The sequence below is a fragment of the Pteronotus mesoamericanus genome, unplaced genomic scaffold, assembly GCF_021234165.1.
Source record: "Pteronotus mesoamericanus isolate MK-2021 breed Mesoamerican mustached bat unplaced genomic scaffold, CSHL_Meso_final scaffold_1066, whole genome shotgun sequence".
Classification (NCBI taxonomy): domain Eukaryota; kingdom Metazoa; phylum Chordata; class Mammalia; order Chiroptera; family Mormoopidae; genus Pteronotus; species Pteronotus mesoamericanus.
The window spans coordinates 2,567,733-2,587,829 of record NW_026555299.1 but is presented as its reverse complement, the minus strand read 5'-3'; the positions used below and the strand labels follow the sequence as shown (position 1 = coordinate 2,587,829).

The following is a 20,097-nucleotide window of genomic DNA, read 5'->3' as shown; positions in this document are numbered from 1 at the left end:
CAGACATTTGTCTGGTAGATTGCCAGCTCCGGGGAGGCTGCCGGGAGCACGAACTCTACTTCTTGGCTCTTATCTGCCAATCCACAGAGTTGGGTCCCAGAGGGAGAGCATATTTCAAGCTGCAAAGTTGAAATTCACTTTGAAGAAGCAGCTTATCTTCTGGCCCAGGCACCAAGCAGTGTTTCCATGGCAACCCAGCCACCGCACCATCTTTTGTTATCCCTTCCAACACCTCCTCTTCTGGTTATTACAAATCTGTGTCACAATCCCTTCTTAAATCCTCTTCCCTGGGGACTCACCTCCTGCTAGTCTCTTTCCCCTCCATGGATATTTTAGAATCTAAAAGGCCTAGTTTCTGATTGACCCACCACACTCCTGCCCCCCAGTTGGTTCTTGTTGGCGGGTTCGCCCCGTTGTCAGTCGGGTACGTGCACCTCTGCCAGCCAGGCAGGAATGAGGCACAGCTGGGAGTAACAGCTCGGCCCAACGCAAACCCCTTCTCTGTGGGTAGCCATTCATTCAATCTTTTGTTCAACATTTATTGAATCTCTAAGATGCTGGTCAGCTGCAGAAACAACACTGTCCAATCGTTTTCCTTGTGGAGTGAGCATGGCCAGAGGAGTAGGGAGCAAAAAACCAGTAGATTCAAAAAGGTAATTTCAGCCAGAAGTACTATCAAGACAGAGACAGATGAGAATGGGGTGGGTGGGAGGAACAGTTGTATCCACGAAGAATTTAAGGGCCAGGAAAGGCTTTTTTACATAAAGTTTCCACGAAAAATCCTGTCTAGCATTAGTCATGTGTTGGATACAGATGTAACCCTCTTACCTGTAGGGCTCCATTTAAACCTCACAGCCTCTTGAGGGAGGGGCTACTGTTATCCCACTTTATAGAGGAGAACATGAGGCGCAGAGGACCTAAGTCCAAAGCCACACAGCTAACTGGACACAGAGCTGGGATTTGAACACAGGCACGTGCCTCTGGAGCCCGCCGGCTTTCCAGTTTGTCCGTGCACTTCCCTGCCTGAGACCAAGGAACCAAAAATTCGATGATCTGTTATCTTTCTAAGGTTCTGGGTAGATTTAAGGAAAAGCCTGCTGGAGCAGCAGGAAGATGTCCCACCTCCACCCTCCTTCCACAGCCGTCCATTCGTTCATCCCATAAGTCATTGTTCAACATTGAGAACCTTGAATGTGATGGCGGCCCAGAAAGACACGGGTCGCTGCCCTCATGCACTATGTGGCGGGGTGGAGAGAGGGTTGGCAGTGGGGTGATTAGTATAATAACCACTACGATGAAGACCAGCAAAATACACGACGAAGTATGTAGAAGCACACTGAACTTTGCTTGGGGACGGTGCAGGGCGGGGGGGGGGTGTGGCGGGAGGAGATTTTAAGGCAGATTCAGAAGCTCTGACCTTTGGTAGGGTATACCCTATATAAATAAATACAAATAATCTAATTGTTTTCTTTACAGGGAGGAAATTAAGGCTCACAAAGTTTGAAACTCCTCCCAGATCTCACAGCTAACATGTGACACCCCGGGGCCGGAACCCGAGTTCACCCCAAAGCCAGCGCTGCTACCCACACTGCATCCCTCGGTGCCCTGGCCGCTGTGTCTCTGGGGACCAGCCGTAACAGGTAAGAATGGAAATGTCCAGACCGTTGTTTTTGATTTGCTGCCAGGGGCCACGTCATTAGATCGATGACCCCATCCTTACCCTACCCAGTCGTCTGGGTTTTCTTAAGGAACTGCCTAGGTGTTTGGGCATGATCAGCTTTGTTACTGCTCTCTGTTCAGAATCTGGGCCTGACATTCGTTGTGCAGAAAATGTGTTTCATGTGTGACATGAGCAAGACGTCAACATGATGTTGTAACCTCGTCATGAGCATTGTTTCAAAGTTGGAATGTTTTTAAACGCCAGAGAAAACCCCTTGGAGCAGCAACCTGGGGCTCACACCCAGCCTCCCACGCCGTCCGCCCCATCTCCATTCTCCCATCTGCAGCCCCCCCGCCAGGGCTGCTGGCAACGGGCTGGACTGAGAGCGCGGCCCCCCAGGCAGCTTTACCTCCCACGTTTTCCGCGTGCTGCCCCGGCCCCATTGTATTGGCTTTCTAGGGCCCTAAACATCTTTCTGTTCCACTGACTCCACATACCTGAGCGAGATCTCAGCCCTGCGTCCTCCATCACTCTGTCGGATGGGAACACACGTGCTTAATACTGATCTCTGTCTTAACCAGCAGCGTCCATTTCAATACTTAAAACATGGTTCCTCAGTTTCTCATTGGTGGGGGCTATGTTTGTAACGTAGAAAAGTCTCTTTGGTATCAAAAGCTGAAATATCTGGTTATACGCCAGTGTCCTTGACATCAAAATTCAGGACCTCCTTCCAGAGCAGCTACCAACTTTTTGATTCTATGATGTTTGGCTAATTGATGAAACATGGACAAAGGCAACATCTACTTACGTGCAGACACTTGGAAAGCACATCAATTTCTAACCTGGCAGTTTAAAAAAGAGCCATGTTGCAAAGTGTGACTTAAAAACAGGATGATGACTATTTTATTCAATTCTCCTTATATTTTTGTTTAAAACCAAATCCTCCAATTAAGCAACCATCAGAAATGGGCACACACTTGTTGCTAACTCTGCATTCACCCACCCCACGGACCACGGAAACATACAACCAAGGCTCTGCCCTCAGGAAGTTTACTGTCCAGTGATGGACACCATCCCATTAAACAGAAATAGAAAGTGCTTATGCTACAACCCTCGTAACCTGTGTCCGTAGCAGACAGGACTAATCGATTAATGTATTCTTTCCTGCTGTGCTCAGAGAGAGCCTGCCCAGCTTAGGGCTCCAGCAAGCCACTGCCAATTAATAAGAGTTAATAAGTAAGATAAAAGCTATATGCTTTTCCTGATGCATACGTATAAAAAATAAATAAGTATAGAAGGCAGTCTTAAAAGCCCAGATGTCTGGACTGTGCGCTACAGAAGACTTAAGAAGGGGCTCCTCATCATTAATGAGATCAGAGAGGGCTCCCTGGGGGAGGGGTCCAGCCCAACATTCAAAGGTGACTATGGGTAGGAGGGGAGGAGGTACCCAAATGGAGAGAATGACAGCAGCCTGGGTGCAGGGGGCGCACTCGGGGCATCGTGAGTCCGGCAAACCGGTCGAAGAGAAAGGTGGGTGAGGCTGGAGAAATGAATTTGCAAAGGAATGGCAAGGCCAGGCCATGAATGGCCATAAATGCCCCACAAACAATTTTGAATTCTATCTTACAAAAAGAAGAGAGGCTTGACAGTCCACGAACAGGAGAGCGACGTGAGCACAACGGTGTTTTCAGTAATTCAAACTAGCAGGTGCCTGCGCTAGGGACTGACGTGGAAGAAAGTGGAGGTAAGAAGCCCAGCCAGAGACATGGCAGGTGTGATTCAGGTGAGAGGACGTGAGGGGCCAGGCCAGGAAATACCTGTCAAGATGCAAAAGTAAAAGCAGCAATGCCCGATGCTGCTCCGAGGAAGCTTTGACAGTGCTCAGAGGCGGAGCAATGTGTAGGGAGAAGCGGGGGATAAGAGAGCTGTATCAGAAAAAAAAAAAAAAAGGTACTTCTGTTATCAACTCTCAGGTCTCCTTTTCCAAAAAAGGATAATCCCTGAGCGTCATTGGATTCTACAGCCACCACAATGCCTGGATAACAGATTGGGTCTTCCGTGGGGCTTTCGTGAGTGGTCCACAAGGAGATTTCAAGGGACGGCTGCTAAGGGGCTGCTTCTAACGTTCCCCTCCCAGCTGCCGTTTTGGCAGACTCAAAGCTGGTGAGTGGCATCCACAGATGTAGCTGTTCCTTCTTTTACACTGGATGCAAACCTACCGGATTTCCATTCTGCATCATATGAGTCGACATTTCAACAGTTTACAAATGTCATAAAAATGCAATGTGATCAAGGAAGGTCAGTAATATCAGGGTATTTGGTTCTAAGTTACTATACATGTTAAATTTTTTTCCTCCGCTCCTTTCAAACTTTTTAAAATGAGAATAATTGAACCTTCTTATCAGTACGTGTGCCTGTTTGGCAAGCACGTTATCAAAAGATACAAGGTGTGCTGAGCACCATACCAGAGGCTGGATCAAATGTGAAAACAATAGCAGTTTTGAAACCATCAAAGCTTGTGCAGACAGAGGACTTTGTTGCTCTTGGCCCTGACCTTTGCCAACCTGTACACACTCTTGCTGATGCAGTTTCCTTTCATGATTATTAATGATCAGGGTGTATAATAAGCTAACATTGATTGAGTGCCCTATCAATAAGAGTTTTGGAGGGGCCGGTGGCACAAAGTGGGTGATTGAAGGAAGTTTCATAAGCCGAGGGCTAAGTAAAACAGCAGGAATGGAGAGTATCCCGAGGCCAGGAGCAGCTGGGCCCTCTTCACACCCCAAACGGGGGTAGGTTTGGGCAGGTGTCGGGGGGACAGGAGGAGGACGGAGCAGGGGTGTCCAGCCTTTTGGCATCTCTGGGTCACACTGGAAGAAGAGTTGTCTTGGGCTACACATTAAACACATGAACACTAAACAATCTCATACAATCTCATAATGTTTTAAGTAAATTTACGATTCTGTGTTGAGCCGTAAACATGGCCATTCTGTGCCGCATGCAGCCCGCAGGCCGTCGGTTGGACTCCCCTGATCGTAAAGGGTAGTTCTGGATGCAAAGGGACAAGGCACTGCCCTCCCTGAGTTATCGGATTTAATCCCCACAACAGTTCAGTGACGACGACACACAGCAAGCAAGGGGCAGACCGAAACTGGAACCCAAGGCCCAGGTGCTTGATCTCATCCAGCACGTAAGGCCAAATCATTTGATAGTAGTGTTTTGATGACAACTTAATTATTAATGTTATTTATCAATCCACTAACCATTTCATATACTGCTGCACTTAGTGCAGCCGCCCAAAGGCCACCTGTAGGAGCCACAGGAGCTTGGTTTCTTTCCAGTGGTGGCAGCCAGAGTCCCCCCTTCTCTGTTGCTGCGGAGACCAAGGGCCCTGATGTGCCTCCACTGGGGACTGTCTGTGCACTGCGGGCACCGCCTGGATTTCAGGCCACGACCCAGGGTCATGAAAACACTCCAGTGGCATCAACCCCACTTTCCAGACACTAAGCCATGGAGACAGCCAGGCTTGCAGCAAGCGTCCTGCCTGGACCTCCTGTGGGAGCCACAGGTTTACAGGTTCAAGGAGCTCCTACTTTAGAGTCTTATGTTTCCCTAAATGAAGAATTCCAGACACACTATGTGGCACGTGACAGCTGACTCAACCGGCTGATGACTCATCTTAACAAAACGAACCTTAAGCCCATCAATTAATTACTTATTCTAACACTTCGTCTTTGCTCTGACCGCTGCCTACCTCGTGAGAGAACTAAAGGATGGTTCTGGCACTTTGACCCTGGTGGGCACATTGTCCTCAGGGCGCCCACGGCCACAGCTGGCTGACCGAGCCCTCCGCAGCTGTTCTTCCATGCAACAATGCCTTCAGACCAGGGAGCCGTCCGCTCTCTCTCCCCGTTCTTCACTCTGCAACTTTCCCAATTCCATTCCATGGTCCCTCATTTCAACAACACCTTTTTAGAGTCTAAAGCCCCCTTGCCTCCCCGTCCCTTTCCTGATGCCAAGTGGTAAAACCGCGACATTGGATGGATGCTGGTACCCCGTGATCCTGCATCCAATAGTCCTGCATTTTGGGAGAGTTACTCAACAGGGCGGATGGTTCCGTGAGGAATTCATAGTCACCGACCTCAAACGGGCCCTTGGTCCTCCACCCTCAAGCCCACATTTGGTATTTCTCAGGCTTCCCAGACTTCCTACACAGAGAAAAAGGAAGTCAAGAAAATGGAGGCCACTCGGTGTCCTGGTAATAGACACGTAAACCTGCTGTCCTTCCTCCAGATGGATGCTGTGACCTGTCCCATCCCATCCTGTCACACGGCAGGGAGAGGGTCCCTCTCTCCCCCCACCAAGACCAGCCCTGCCAGCTGAGCCTTGTACTCTGTCCCCACTGCCTTCGTGCGAGCCTTACACTGGCTATTTTCTGTTTCTCCCTCTGTCTTGAGTGTTCGTCTTTCTCTTTCAACTGGCTCCTTCCCATCAGCCCTCAGATATGTTCAGTATTCCTTTGACTTCTTGTCCCCTGCTCAGCCACTGCCCTAACCCTCTCCACCTCTGCACCCCTCTGAAGCCACATGTCTCAGGAGAATTGCCTGTACTTGGCGCTGCCTTTATTTCCTGTCACCCACTCCATAACCCAGAGGTCATCATTGGTCCCCAAGGTCACCAATGACCTTCATGGTCTAATTCTAATGGATTTTTGTCAGTCTTCTTTTACTTTACTTTTCAGGAGTAAGCCTCCCAGTTGATGATTCCCTTCCTCTTCAAAAGCTTTCTCATTATTATTATTATTTTGACACGACAGTCTCTTGGTTTTTCTCCCTTCTCTCTGGCCTCCTCTCCTTGTCTCATTAAATGTTGGTGTCCCTCAGGTACCTCTTCCCTCTCATTTTTCTCTTCCCAGGAAGTCTCAGCCCTGCTCACTTCTGCAATTGCTGTTGCCTATAGGTGACTCCCCGGTATACATCTCCAGCTCCCAAACATACGTCACAGCCACCCCATGGGCTCTGGACCTGCTGAACAACGGGCACAATGGCTTCTCCACGGAAGTAGCTAAGACTCCTCACACTCTCCCTGCAGACAAGCAAACTGACTCATGACTTGAAATCTGTGACCTCACCTTTTCTGAGTGTTGCTGCCACCATTCAGTTGGGTAATTGAAAAACCCAGATGTGATCCCTACCTCCTCCCTCTTCCTAAAGCCCACACCTAACCCATAGGCAAAGCCAGTCGATTATTTCCTCAATATCCCCGCAAGCCGCTGCCATCATGCTAGCAGCCTAAGTCACCATGGTCTCTCTCCATTTCTCCCCGCCGGCTTCCCTGCTTGCACTCTTCCTACATCCAAAAGGGTCCTCTCACAATCCAGTTCTCACCCTGTCACATCTGGCTTAAGGCCTTTCAGTAGCTTTCCCTACTCACTGGATAAAGTTAGTGGGTTATAATGCGTGGGTTATAAATACCTCGGGTGGCCCAAAAGGTCCTGTGTGGCTCTGCGCTGTGTGGCCTTTCAGTAGCTTTCCCTACTCATTGGATAAAGTTAGTGGGTTATAATGCGTGGGTTATAAATACCTCGGGTGGCCCAAAAGGTCCTGTGTGGCTCTGCGCTGTGTGGCCTTTCAGTAGCTTTCCCTACTCATTGGATAAAGTTAGTGGGTTATAACGCATGGGTTATAAATACCTCGGGTGGCCCAAAAGGTCCTGTGTGGCTCTGCGCTGGCCTACCTACTTCACCTCTCACCACTCCCTCCTGTGCCCTGTGTGCTCTACCCACTTTGACCTCCTTTTGGGCCCTCTTAACTGGTATTTCTTCTTTCCGCAGGGCCTCTGCATGTGCCCTGTGCCTAGAAGACTAGGAAGCCTCATCCCCAACACCTTGACCTAGTGAACACCGTTAACTGTGTGCCACAGACTGTGCAAGGCAGTCCATTTGGGGTATGGGAAGAACATAACAGAATCTTATTTTATAATTTGTTTTTGTCATGTTGGCTTTAGAAGATCAATTTTGTGAATGTTTTATCATGTACATAATACATTAATAGAGTAATATGTATAAAATATATAAGCATATATGCACGTTACAAAAAATTAACTATACGTGTATAATGGGCGCATGCTCACAATTTCTTTGCTGAAGGGAGTCTGCAAAAATGTTGAAGATCAGAGCATTATTCAGTTATTCTTGGGAGGCCCACTGACCTCCCTCACACACCTACCATAGTTTTAGACTTATATTCATTTGTATGACAGTGTGAGAACATCTCTACCCCTAAAATATGAGCTGCGGCAGGCCAGGGATGTTGTCCGCCTGGTCACTGCGGTGTTCTCAGTGCCAGCTCAGTGCCTTGCACATAGTAGGTGATTAAGAAATAAGTTTTACATGAATGAATATTCAAGAAGAGGAACGTTTGTGCTCCTCTTCCCACACTAACAAAAACCTTTCATTTTTCGTGTCTGGAGTACTTCTAGTGGACTCTCTTTTTCCAATGTAGTGAACATAGCGTCTAGTCATTGCTTTGGCAAAGGATAAATAATAAAATGACTCAGAGATGCCTAAAATATACTCTGATTAGTAGTCAGGTGCTGAGTGTGCTGGGTGCTTTCAAAGCTGTAATCTTCAATATTACGTTAACATTACGTTAGAGAACCTTATTATGATCATCTCTGTTTTATCGATGAGAAATGTGGGGGTCACGGTGGGAAAGGTGCGTTAGCTAGAAAGCAGGGGAGGCTGAATCCAAATTCAGGCTTCGGGCCTAAGGCTAATTTGCTTCCTATTCTATCTCAGTAGTTTGGTCATAAAATGAACATTTTTATCGTCAGAGGCAATTTCCTCTTTTGGTCTCAAAAAACGGGACTGTTATTCCCCAGAACTAGTTCTGGTAGGTATCCAAAACTAAGTTCAAGTCTACCATGCTGTGGTTATGAATTTCATGTTCATTCCTTTCCTTTTTGGCTTTGTTGTTGCATGTTTTGTTTTGAGGCTGTTGTGCAAAAGGTGACAGCCATGTTGCCACTTAAAAGATCTGTTCCACTTGCATAGTAAGGGACGGGCTCATCGGATGACGCACTTGCAAAGAATGTGCCAAAAGCCCTCCAGATCATGCCGGTATTTTCCTATGGCATTTCATCTCTTGCTGTATCATCACTGCCTTCACTGTGTGTTTCTCTGATAGCCTTGCCCCTTCTTCTACATTAAGTGGCTTGCTGGAAATGAGAATGTGTTTGAAGATGGTTGGGGTGCACTGGAGAAAGGAAGAGTCTGACACAGAATGAGCTTCAAGTTAACTGAAGTTAGTCTACATATGCAGTTCTTCTTACCGACTCTTCCAGTTACCTGACCAAACGGCTTTCCCCAGCCTTACTTTCATCTTCAGATGCCATCCTCTCCAAATCATTATTCTTCATTCTACTTGAAAAGCAAAGGTTTCACTACCCTGCCTCAATAACCTACCTCTTCCTCATTAGGCCATTCTTAGCAGCAAATCCCAGACTGCGTGGGTTATAATGCTTTTCCAAGTCACACATGGCCTTTGGGTAATAGCTCACTGGCCTTGCAGCTGAAGAGTTTTTAAACCATCTCCAGTGTTAGCCAAGTGATGGGAAGTTCAGAAGGAGGGGAAGTGATAGAAAGTGAAGCGGCCATGCCCGCGAAGCTTCTCTCGATTCCTTGCTCTCACTAGAGGCAGGCACAGATTCTTCAGGGAGCTTAGAGCCTTCCCCTGTGCTCCTGTCCTTGTGATTTTTATTCTGGCTGCAAGCGTGGGCGGCGGCCCCATGAACGCCCCCCACCCTGCCCCATCCATCCAGGCGTTCCGTTCACTGACTCCTGCTATCTCCTCCTCTTGCTATCTGCCGAGCTCAGTTATCCTAGAGAGAAAAAGCATGTCTTGGACTTAATAAGTGGAGGGTGGGGAGGGTTTCAATGAAATAAGTCAGAATACCGAAGGATCTATGCCGGATGCACTAAAACTCAATTTCACAGAATTCCCATAGGATGTCCCTCCCCTTTTTCTTATTCATATTCATACATGCAACTACCCCTCATTATTTGACTCTCATCTTTTCATGGAAACGTACTAGCTTGTGAATTTCAGACAGCAGTCACTTGTATTCTAGTATCTTAGGTGGGAAAAAATATAATGTACCCCAAGTCCACCCCAAAACCCCAATCAGCTTCCTGAAATATCACCCTAACACCCTGAAATGCCATGTAAAAATCTCCCGGGAATTTTTAATAATACAAATCAGTTAAAATACCTCTATTTATCTAGCACTTAGGGAACGCCTTCGTCAGAAGGTGTGAGTGTGTGTGCAGGGAACTGCCCGCGCGGGGGGTCAAGGCTCCTCCCAGCGGCGCACTGGCCTGGTAGCATCAGCCCATAAGGAAATGATACTGAAGGGATAGTAGATATCACCTCAATTGCACCCGGGTTTGTAGGGCCCCCAGGTACCCGGGTGAGGCAGACTGGGACTCTTGAGGGGCTAAGCTTAGGGAGAAGAACGCAGGGAAGATGGCAGTGATACCTGCAACATATTCAAAGGATAGAGCAGCAGGTGCAAATTTGCTAGAACAGCAGAACCAGGGCGGCCACACACTCCACTCCCCTCTGAGACTCGTGAACAATGAGGTGTGCCCACGTGGACTCATTGTGACGGGCAGTCAAGGCAGAGAGCAAATGTTTGTTAAAAACCTGCCAGGTACCGATGAGTATTTTAAAAACGAGAGTTTGGATTTTTTTAAATTAGAAGCTTAGAAAATACCACAATGCGATGTCATTTCGCATCCAATAGGATGGTTATAATAAAAAAAAAAAAGAAGGAAAAATAACAACTGCTGGCAAAAATGTGAGGAAACCGAACCCTCCTACACTGCTGGTGGGAATGTGACCGGTGCAGCCACTGTGGAGAGCAGTCTGGCAGCTCCTCCACGAGTTAAACAGGGAGTCGCCATATAGCCCAGCTACTCTGCTTCTACGTATGTACTTGGAAGAACTAAAACCAGGTAAATACTTGGATAGGTATGTATACAGCAGCACTATCTACAGGTAGATAAAAGGTAGAATCAACCCAAGTGTCCAAAAACAGATGAATGGATAAACAAAATGAAGTTAATACATACAACAGGATATCATTTGGCTATACAAAAGAAAATATTAATACTGACTACAACATGGATGAATTTTGAAAACATTATGCTAAGTGAAAAAAGCCAGACACAGAAGGTTACATATTTTATAACTGCAGTGTTATCAAATGTCCAGAATTGGCAGATCCAAAGGACAGAAGACAGATCGGCGGCTGCTGGAGCCTGGGGGAGGAGAGAGGAACAAAGAGTCTGACTATGGGGTACGGAGGTGTCTTCCGGGGTGACGAAAATGTTTTAGGTTTAGATGGAGGTGGTGGTTGCACAATAGTGTGGGTGCACTTAGTGCCACCGATTTGCACACTTTAAAATAGTTAATTTTGCATGCGTTTTACCTCAATTTTTTTAAAAAGCTTTGAAAATAGCAGTAACTTTAATATTATCAGTACATCGGTCAGTGCCCCTCATATGTGTGCATGATATGTGCCTTAGAGCCGGCTCTGACTCCTTGTGACCCTATGAATGAGTGACAGCCACTCTGTCCTGTCCTCAGCAGTCCTGCTCAGCTCCTACAGACTTGTGTCTATGGCTTCTTTTATGAAGACATTCTGTCTCATATTTGGTCTTCCATTTTTCCTGTTACTTTCTATTTTTTCCTATATTATCTTTCCTCAAGAATCCTGCCTTCTTGTGTCTGAAGCATCAATACCCCTCACACAGGCATTGATAAATGTTTGATACATGAACTTATCCATAGTCTATAATGTCCTGCTTGCTCAGGCCCCTGCCCCCCTCCTCAGCCTCATCATTCACCCAGCTTCCCCTTGCTTTCTCCTCCTCAGACACATTGGCCTTTCCCTAGACACTCCTAAGAGCTAGGCTTTAGCCTGCCACAGGGCCTTTGCACAGGCTCATTCTGCTCTCTGGAGTCCCTCACACTCCACACCACTGACCTGGTGAACTTTCCTGTCAACTCCAGCTGGCAGCATGGCCATCACCACTTTCATGAAGACTGAGAATGGGTCATTGGCTCATTGTGTCATTGAGGAGCGGGTAGTTACTACTGTGTTTTCCACCCCCAAGCACAGTATCTGACACATAGTATATGCTCAATAGATATAACTGAGGGTAGAAGCAGGAGGGAGAACTATATTGACCCTTTTCAACTGTTTTCCTTCAGATATCTATAAACATTGTTTCTTTTTTTTAATCTTCACCCGAGGACATGCTTATTGATTTTAGAGAAGAGAAGGGAGAGAAACATCAATGTGAGAGAGAAGCATCTATCGGTTGCCTCTTGTATCACCCTGACCGGGGACTGAACCTGTAAGGCCTAGATATGTGCCCTTACAGGGAATCAAGACCATGGCCTTTTGGTTTTTTGAATGACACTCCAAATGAGCCACCCCAGGCCAAGCAAATTTATAAACATTATTTCTTATGGAATTGGTTATGGGAGTCTTTTGAATGAACGTGCATGTTGATTATAAACATGGAGGATCCCTTAGTTCTTGAAACCTATCTCTGTGAAGTTAGTCTCCATTCTCCAAGCAGGGTTTCCCAAAGTTTGTTAGCAAGAAATAAGCTCCAGAGGAAGCAAATACAGGAACACTAAGGTAAAAGTGGGAGATAAACTGTAACTGTTATTGGGAGATTGTCGGTCAAATAGCATGGACAGTACAAGGATCATCTCCGTTTACCATGATTTTACCTGCCGGTCTTGGACCCTGGACAGTCAGTTGCTCTTTATTTGTCTCCTCTGTCTCATGGGTCTGCTGCTTCCCCTCATTCCTGGCCTCTTCCCTTCCTTCTGGCATTACCTTAAACCTCCCCTTATTTCTCTTTCAGGTGTTTCTTCCATCGTGGCCCAATGGCCCCTCTATTCCTTCCTGTACCACAGGTACTTGATGGTACCTCGGGTCAGAATCTGCAAATCTGGACATTTCCAAGGATGCAGCAATTTTTTCTGCTGGAGTTAATGGAAAGTGCTAGTGAACCATCAATCCTATGAAGTGAAGAGCCACGCACCTGAGTTACCCACATGCTGAACCAGAGGAGAAACCCAGGAGGGAAGGAGGTGGGACAGGTCCCGGTCCTGCCAGGGGAAAGGGATTGATCACAGAGGTAGCGGCTTCACTGTGAGTGTTTCTGAGAGCCTAGTGTTTCCAGCAGGTGTGTGCTCATCTCCCTGAAATAATCTATGCTAATTTCTTGATAAAAAATTCATACCGTCTTCCATGTTGCCAAGCAACCAGCCCAAACATGTCTACCGTGTAAATCTCTCTGGAGGGTCCTGGGTTGCACCCAGTGCCTGAAGCCTGGTGCACATAAGAGGCAGCAAAGCAATCCAAAGCTTTGGGAAAGGTTTCTGAAGCTCATGAGTATAAAATTAATATAGTTAAACTGCTCAGAACAGTGCCTGGCACATATAAACGTTAGCTATACTATCACTATTATTTATTATTCTATGGAAATGGGACCCATTTTTTTATTTGTTTGTTACATGAACAGGAGACTAGTAGCCAGGAGATCAGCTGAACAATGAATCCTTTTAAAGGGTAAGAATCCATGAAGGTCAGACCTTACAGCAACTCCACTGTCAAATCAGTTCCAGGACTGGTGTTAGTAATTCATCGAGCCTCCTGTAATAGCTGAGTCCAGGAGAGGCCTTGGCAGAGCAGCCGGGCAGAACAGGAGAAAGCTCTACTCTGGGCTGAGCGTGGGATGCCCATCCTAAGAGTTTCCCCCGGCCCCCTGTACCTCCCCCATCACGGTAGCACTGTAACCGCGACACGCGCCCTGGCAATTGCTGGCTTCATTGTCTGTCTCCCAACTTATCAAAAAGAAGATATGCCTGCCTTTTCATTGCTGTATCTCAGTGCCTAGCATTAACCTTTAATGTTCATTAACCTTTAATGAATGAAATTATTAGCTAATGAAATGCAGTATCTGGGCTCCGATCCATCCTCACCCTGGCAAGCATGGATTCAGACAAGTGATCCGAACGTTGCTCCAGTTGTCTAAGGCAGGAGGTTGGACAAGGCCACGCCGACGGTCTTGAGGCCCCAGTGCTAGGGAGGGGGTGGCCCACAGGGGCAGCGGCAGAAAGCAGACCGGGCCGGGAGGCAGTGTGCAACTGACCACAAAAGGAGGGCCACGTCTCCTGATTATGGCCCAAAAGTACTACTGGTAATAAAAAGGCTAGTTAATATTAAATTACTATTCACAAACATGATGTCACAATATAAACTTTAACACAAATTTTACTGAGGTACAATTCCCTTGAGGAAAGTACACAAATCATAAATGCAGAGCTGGATGAATTTTCTTTCACAAAGTAAACCCACCTGTGTAACCAGCAGGCCGAGCTTATAAGAAAAAGTCCAGAGGCCTGCTCTCTGCCTCAGCCAGTACGTGCCCTTACAACAGCACCAGAAACAAACTGGGCTCGATCTCAAATCTTGTGGGCATGTGAACTTCACAACATGCACCCCTTTGTGTCTTCCCTCTCTTATTTGATGTGTGTGTCACAATATGATGCTGACTTAATTCAAATACGTTGAAGAGTCACCATGTGCCCAGCATCACACTAGCCATTGTCAGGGATACAAAAACAATGAAAGATACACTCTCCACTTTGTGGGGAAAAGCCTCTACTATACCTAGCATGTTGTTTAATACAAACTCAGCACTTATGTATAATATTTCCCCAAAACCTAGGATCACTCTATTAGTGTTAGCTACAGTCTGAATGTGTTCCTCCAAAATTCTTAGGTTGAAATCTACCCTCCATGTGATGGTATTAGGAGGTGGGGCCTTTAGGAGGTAATTAGGTCATGAGGGTGGAGCCCTCATCAATGGGATTAGTGCCCCCATAAAAGCAGCTCAAGAGAGCTCCCCTGTCCCTTCTCCCACATGATATTACAGAGTAAAGTCCAGAAAGCAGGGTCTCACCAGATACTAAATCTGTAGGAGCTTCGATCTTGGACCTCCTGGCCTTGAGAACTGTGAGAAATTGATTTCTGGTGCTTATAAGTCACCCAGACTGTGGTCTACTGTTAGAGCAGCCCCAATGGACTAAGGCAGTATTCCTTCAAAAGCCACTTTGGTCTTCTCTACTCTGCTGGGAGAGGGGTAGGATTTCTGTTTGGTGGTAAGTGGCAGTGCGGGGTGGTGCAGGTTGGTAGGACAGGCCTGGCCCCACCGCTAAGGGGCCACGCAGCCTGAACAAAGCCTTTGACTACACTTTACCTTCGATTTGAGAGCACCAGGGTCACGCTGGGGACCTTTGAGACACATTTGAGAAGATTCACATAAGTGTACATCAAGTCTAAATAAGTACCATGTTGGGGGAAACATCAGATGCTGAAATTAATGCTTTCTGAAAACGGGACCCAAACTCCTGTGAAGTGATGGGAACGAGCCGTGGGGAAAGGGCAGCTCTCCCTGCTGGCCCTTTAAGAGATTTAGGTTAGCCAGAAAGAGGGTTTCCTCGGAAGGGACCCAGAAACATGGTGAGTGCAGACGAGCGTGAAAAGGAAATTCGGGAGAAAGCACCAGTGAGCCCGGCTGCCTTTCACTAACAGACTCAGAAGGTACACGCACCCTCGCTGTCCTGCCTCTCTGCTCTGTTGCTCAAGCTTACCCATCACATCGCAGTATAATAATCACGCTTCCAAAGCTGCGCTGACTACAGTGAGGGAGTTCCCTGGTGATCCTGCCAGACCATCAGTTGGGTGTCATGTAGTGAGACTGAATTCCTTGTGTCCCCAACAGGCTGCATGTGTGTGAGCATGAAGGATTGTCTAAGGAGGCAGAATAAAGGGTCCAGAATCAGAAAAGCCAAGAACTGTTGAAGGTGGCTGAAGGCATGAAAGGCGATGCAGGACCGAGGACTTCTGGCGTCTCCCACCTCCCACTTAGCAGAGAATTCTGGACCTGTTTTGTTCCATGCATTCCGTTAGCTGTATGGAGAAGCCTATGGACACATGCTCTGAATGCTTGAAAAAGCCAGGGAAAAAAAAAAAGGCATGAGACTACAGAGGAACACCTAATAACATCAATTTGTGAAATAGTTTTATGCGTGCCTCCTTATTCATTCACTAAATAATAGGATCTAGCAGGAGATTTAATAAGTACCATGATTTGGAATAAGAGATGAGCACAAATGATATTGTGAAGTATCTGTAACAGCTGCAGTGTGCTCTGAAACTGTCTGTTTCTCCCTTGGGGACAAAGTCACTAATATTGTTAATACTCCTGTGATGTATTATTGATATTCCTACTTACAGGAAGTACTAACTCTTAGCTAGAGGTTAGTGAAAATAACGATGTAAGTTTTCTTCTCCAAGACCATGAGCCCTTTTAATTCTACCTGCAGATCCCTTGGAGGAAGGAAGATCTACGGACCTCAGGTTAAGAAACCCTGGGAAACCTCCAATTCTTTTAAAAGTTACTACAAATTTCAACTTCATCCAACCATTCAGGGCTGGAAATCAGATTCCCAGGCACAGCCTACAAATCCCAGGAAATTTTCCAGCAACCCCAGCCACCAACTTACGGAGACAGGGGCAGTTCCATGTCTGCGTCCTACAGACATCCCGGCTCTCAGTGGCACCAGGAATCTAGAACCTTCTCCCTAGCCCCCATGGCCTCTCTTCAAAGAACATCTTCAGAGAGCCTTCCCCAACTCTCCCCCAACTTGTCAACATGTGCCATGTCCACCGCCCTGTTGTCACCTGACGCTCCTAACACCACCACCTTCTTTACTTTCTTTGAAAGGTCAAGTGTGTTGTCTTTTCTCTATTTATTCTATCTGGGTAATGGCTGGATCAGTCTGAGCACAATGGCAGGCAAGCCCACCAATGAAATCTCAGCTTCACCACATTCACGCCTGAAGGTTCAGCTCCAGGGTGCTCCAGCCCTTACCACTGAGGGAACGACGTGAGGGAGTGTGGACGGATGGGTCTCACTGGGTAGCAAAGGCCTGGCGCATGCATGCGCATGTGAAGAAATCACTCAGACAATGATCCCATAGCGCTGGACACTGGGATGACTTTATTTGTCAATGATTTTTTTATTGGGCACCTAGTGGGTTCCAGGTACTGAGTGGGTGCGCAAATAAATAGACAAGTAAGCAGATATGAAAGAGCACATCCAATTGTCACAAGTGCTGTAAAAGAACTGGGAAGGGACATGTGGAATAGGGTAATGGGGGAGGGGTGCTTTGTTACATGTGGCAGTGGACACCTTCCCTGAGAAGGTGAAATTTAAGTGGAAAGAGACCTAAAAGATAAGAAGAAGGAGCCATCTGTGTGAAAAGTCAGAGGAAAATGGGAGGGGCTGGTGTCTTTAAGAGGGATCAAAAACCCAGGGAGGCTGAGACTGCCCAGGAAAGGAGGATCCGGCGGGAGTTTGGCTGGAGAAGTAGCTGCCAGACCAAGATGAGGGAGTGGAGTGGAATGCTAATAGCACAGGCTCCAGAATCAGACCAGCTTGGCTAGAACCCGGCTCTGGGACTTCTCTAGCTGTGTGACCTTGGGGAAGTCACTTACCCTCTCTGAGCCTTAGCTTCCTCACCTCTAAGTTGGGATCAACATATATGTCCATCATGGAGTTGCTAAATGCATTAAGTGTAAAGCCCTTGCAACAGAGCCTGATGAACAGTAGGTGCCCTGTCAGGGTTTGCTAGAACTTGTCCCACACTCAGTGAGAAGTTGTGGAGGATTTTAAGCTGGGAGAGGAACTATCTGTTTGTCTTTAACAGATTATTGGTCATTGTGCAGGTCATCAATAAGACAAGAGTTGGAAGGGATCCTGGAGGTCATTCACACCAACACCTTCTCTCTGGGAAGGGGAGGAGACAGCGCCTGAAGAGCCACCACTTGTAAAGGCAGAAGGATAGCTGTCCCTTAAGTGCACTGGGCTGGACAGAAGGTCAACAGGCAGCTGGCCACAACTTCTGGAGAAGGGCACATCAACCACCTGCCCCCACACCCCATTAAGGAGCCCACTTTTCCCATTTCCAGAAGATTCCAGGTCCCACATTCTGCTGTCCAGCTGGTTTCTATTCCTGCCAGTGTCAATGTCACATCTCCTGGACTGTAAATGCCTCAAGGGCAGCAGCCATTTCCTTCTACTTGCACTGTGCCGTGACTGACAGGCCACAACCAACTGAGTCTCAGAGCTTTTCAATAATTGATTGAAAAAAGGAAGGTGGAATCATAGCATTTGAGTGCCATTCCCAGGGCTCTAAGCTCTATCAGGAATCCAGGGGGCCCTGGAACGTCGGTAAGTCAGGGCCCTGGGGGATGGGGATGGGGGGCAGTGGGCGGGCGGCCTTCCTCCAACACTCCAGCCAGCCTCTTCCCCTCTGGCCCTCCAGAGGACATTTTGCTCTCCCCACCTTGAAAATGCATTGGAGTTCACAGCCTCTGCAGGGAGCTCCTTCCAGCCTCTTCCCCTTCCCGCTGCACTGTTCAGTGGGGACACCACCCATTTCCTGCCCAGAGGGGCTCCGGAGACAAGCCAGTGCATAGGCTAAAAGCCCTCCTGTCTCCAGGGACATCTTCAGAGCGGCGTTGGGGGAGGCCACAGCGAGCCCCCCGGGCTGGCCGGAGCTGAGGGCTGCGGGGAGGGGGCCGGCTCCGCGGTCCTCCCCATTCACCTGCCTCTCCAGGCCCCAGCGCTCCCTATCCAGCTGCCCCTCTTCAGCTCCGGGTACAGCAGCCCCTCCCCTCTGGCCTTCGGTGGGCTTCCCCTTCTCAGCTTTGTCAGTGCTTTCGCTCCACCAGCCCCTGACCCCTCCTCCCCCCACCTCCTCTTCCCTTTCACTGTCCCCTTCCTCCTCCCTCCAATTCTGCAAGCCCCTCAGTCTCCCCCAGTCCTCACCGGCCCCTTCCCAGCTTCCTCACAGCCCCTTCCCATATCCCCCTTGGAATGCCTGACTCACATTCTCACCTCCTACCCCAGCCTTCCTCTCCCCACTCCTCCCAGCCCCTCACGCTCCCCTCCCAGCCGCCACATTCCACTCCCAGCCCCAATTCTTTCCCAGTCCCCTTTCCCATCTTCTCCCATGCCCTCACCTTAGCCCTCGCTCTCCCTCCCCATTCCTCTCGCGTCCTCAAAGCCTCCCATCGCTAAATTACAGCCCCTCCCCCACCCTACCCGGTTTTCCCGGACCCCTCCGCGAGGTCCTCGACCACCGCCGCCACCCCCTGTTCCCTGCCGGGCAGAATCGAGACGGCTTCCCCACCCCACGTTCCCCCGCTGCCGCAGCCGCGGAGACCCCACCTCTCCCGGGGAGGCCGAGGTGCCGCCCCGCTCACCTGTTGGGCGGGCTGGAGTACGCCGGATCTCGCCTTCTCCGGGTCGGGGTCCCGGTCCCGCTGCAGCAGCCCCTTCTTGGGGTGCATGTGCCGACACAGACAGGTGACCCCGCACAGCGCGAGGATGCTGGTGGCCGTGCCCAGCGTGGCGCCCAGCGCGATCACGGGCACCGACAGCACCATGGTGCCCGCACCGCGTGCGGGGCTCGGGCCCGCCGCCGAGCACCTACTCCGGCCGGGCCCGCCGCCCGCCGCTCGCCGCCGCCACGCAGCTCCGGGCTCCGCGCGCGCCAGCAGCTCTCCCGCCGCCGGAGGGGCGGGGAGGGAGGGCGGCAGCGAGGACGTCAGAGGAGGGGGCCGGACCGAGCCGGCTGGTGGCCCGCGCTCGGTACCGCGTCAACTACCACCCCTCCCCGACAACACGTGACCGGACCCCCCACCCCAACACGAGCCGGAGCCTTTCAAGTGGCAGGAGCCTTAGGATTGTTTCCGGCCTTTCCTCGGGCTTTCTGTACGAAGACGTTTGTTCCCAAGAAGGGCAGGAAGCCACCCTGTTGTAGGGAGAAAACTGGGGCTCGAACCCCTTTCTTCGGCTCCTTCTGGGTGGCAGGGTGGACTACTAACCCTTTATTCACACTCGCAGGCTGAGGAGGATGTAATATTTGTTCCTTTAAGGAGCTTTTCAAACACTAGCACGCAAAGCTGGAGATTTCCCATCTCCCGAACTTGAACTTGCCAGGTGTTCGCTCAGGGGAGAGGGCCAGGCAGCAGGGCAGAGGGGATTGGTCCCGTGTGTGTCCGCTCGAGGCTGTCCCCGCGTCCCGGTGAAGACGGTTGCGAGGGTCCTATCTACACTGGCATCCCCTTCAGCGTTGACCTCAGCAATGACCCGTTAGTTCACCGTTCTGACCTAATTTGATCTGCAGGTATTCTCACATCCATTTACTGATGAGGAAGCTGAGGCTCGGAGGGAATGTGGGGCAGCTCGAAAAATCCAGTCGTCCTGAACCCAA

General features: G+C 49.0%; 1 protein-coding gene across 1 annotated transcript in view; it reads right to left on the bottom strand.

The window, feature by feature from the left end:
- SYT13 (synaptotagmin 13) overlaps positions 1 to 19,267 on the bottom strand; it is a 40,892-nt gene extending 21,625 nt beyond the window's left edge. The window contains exon 1 of the mRNA XM_054587108.1: positions 19,085 to 19,267. Coding sequence (XP_054443083.1) covers positions 19,085 to 19,267 — 183 coding nt within the window. The remainder of the gene's footprint in view (positions 1 to 19,084) is intronic.
- Between the last annotated feature and the right edge of the window lie 830 nt (positions 19,268 to 20,097).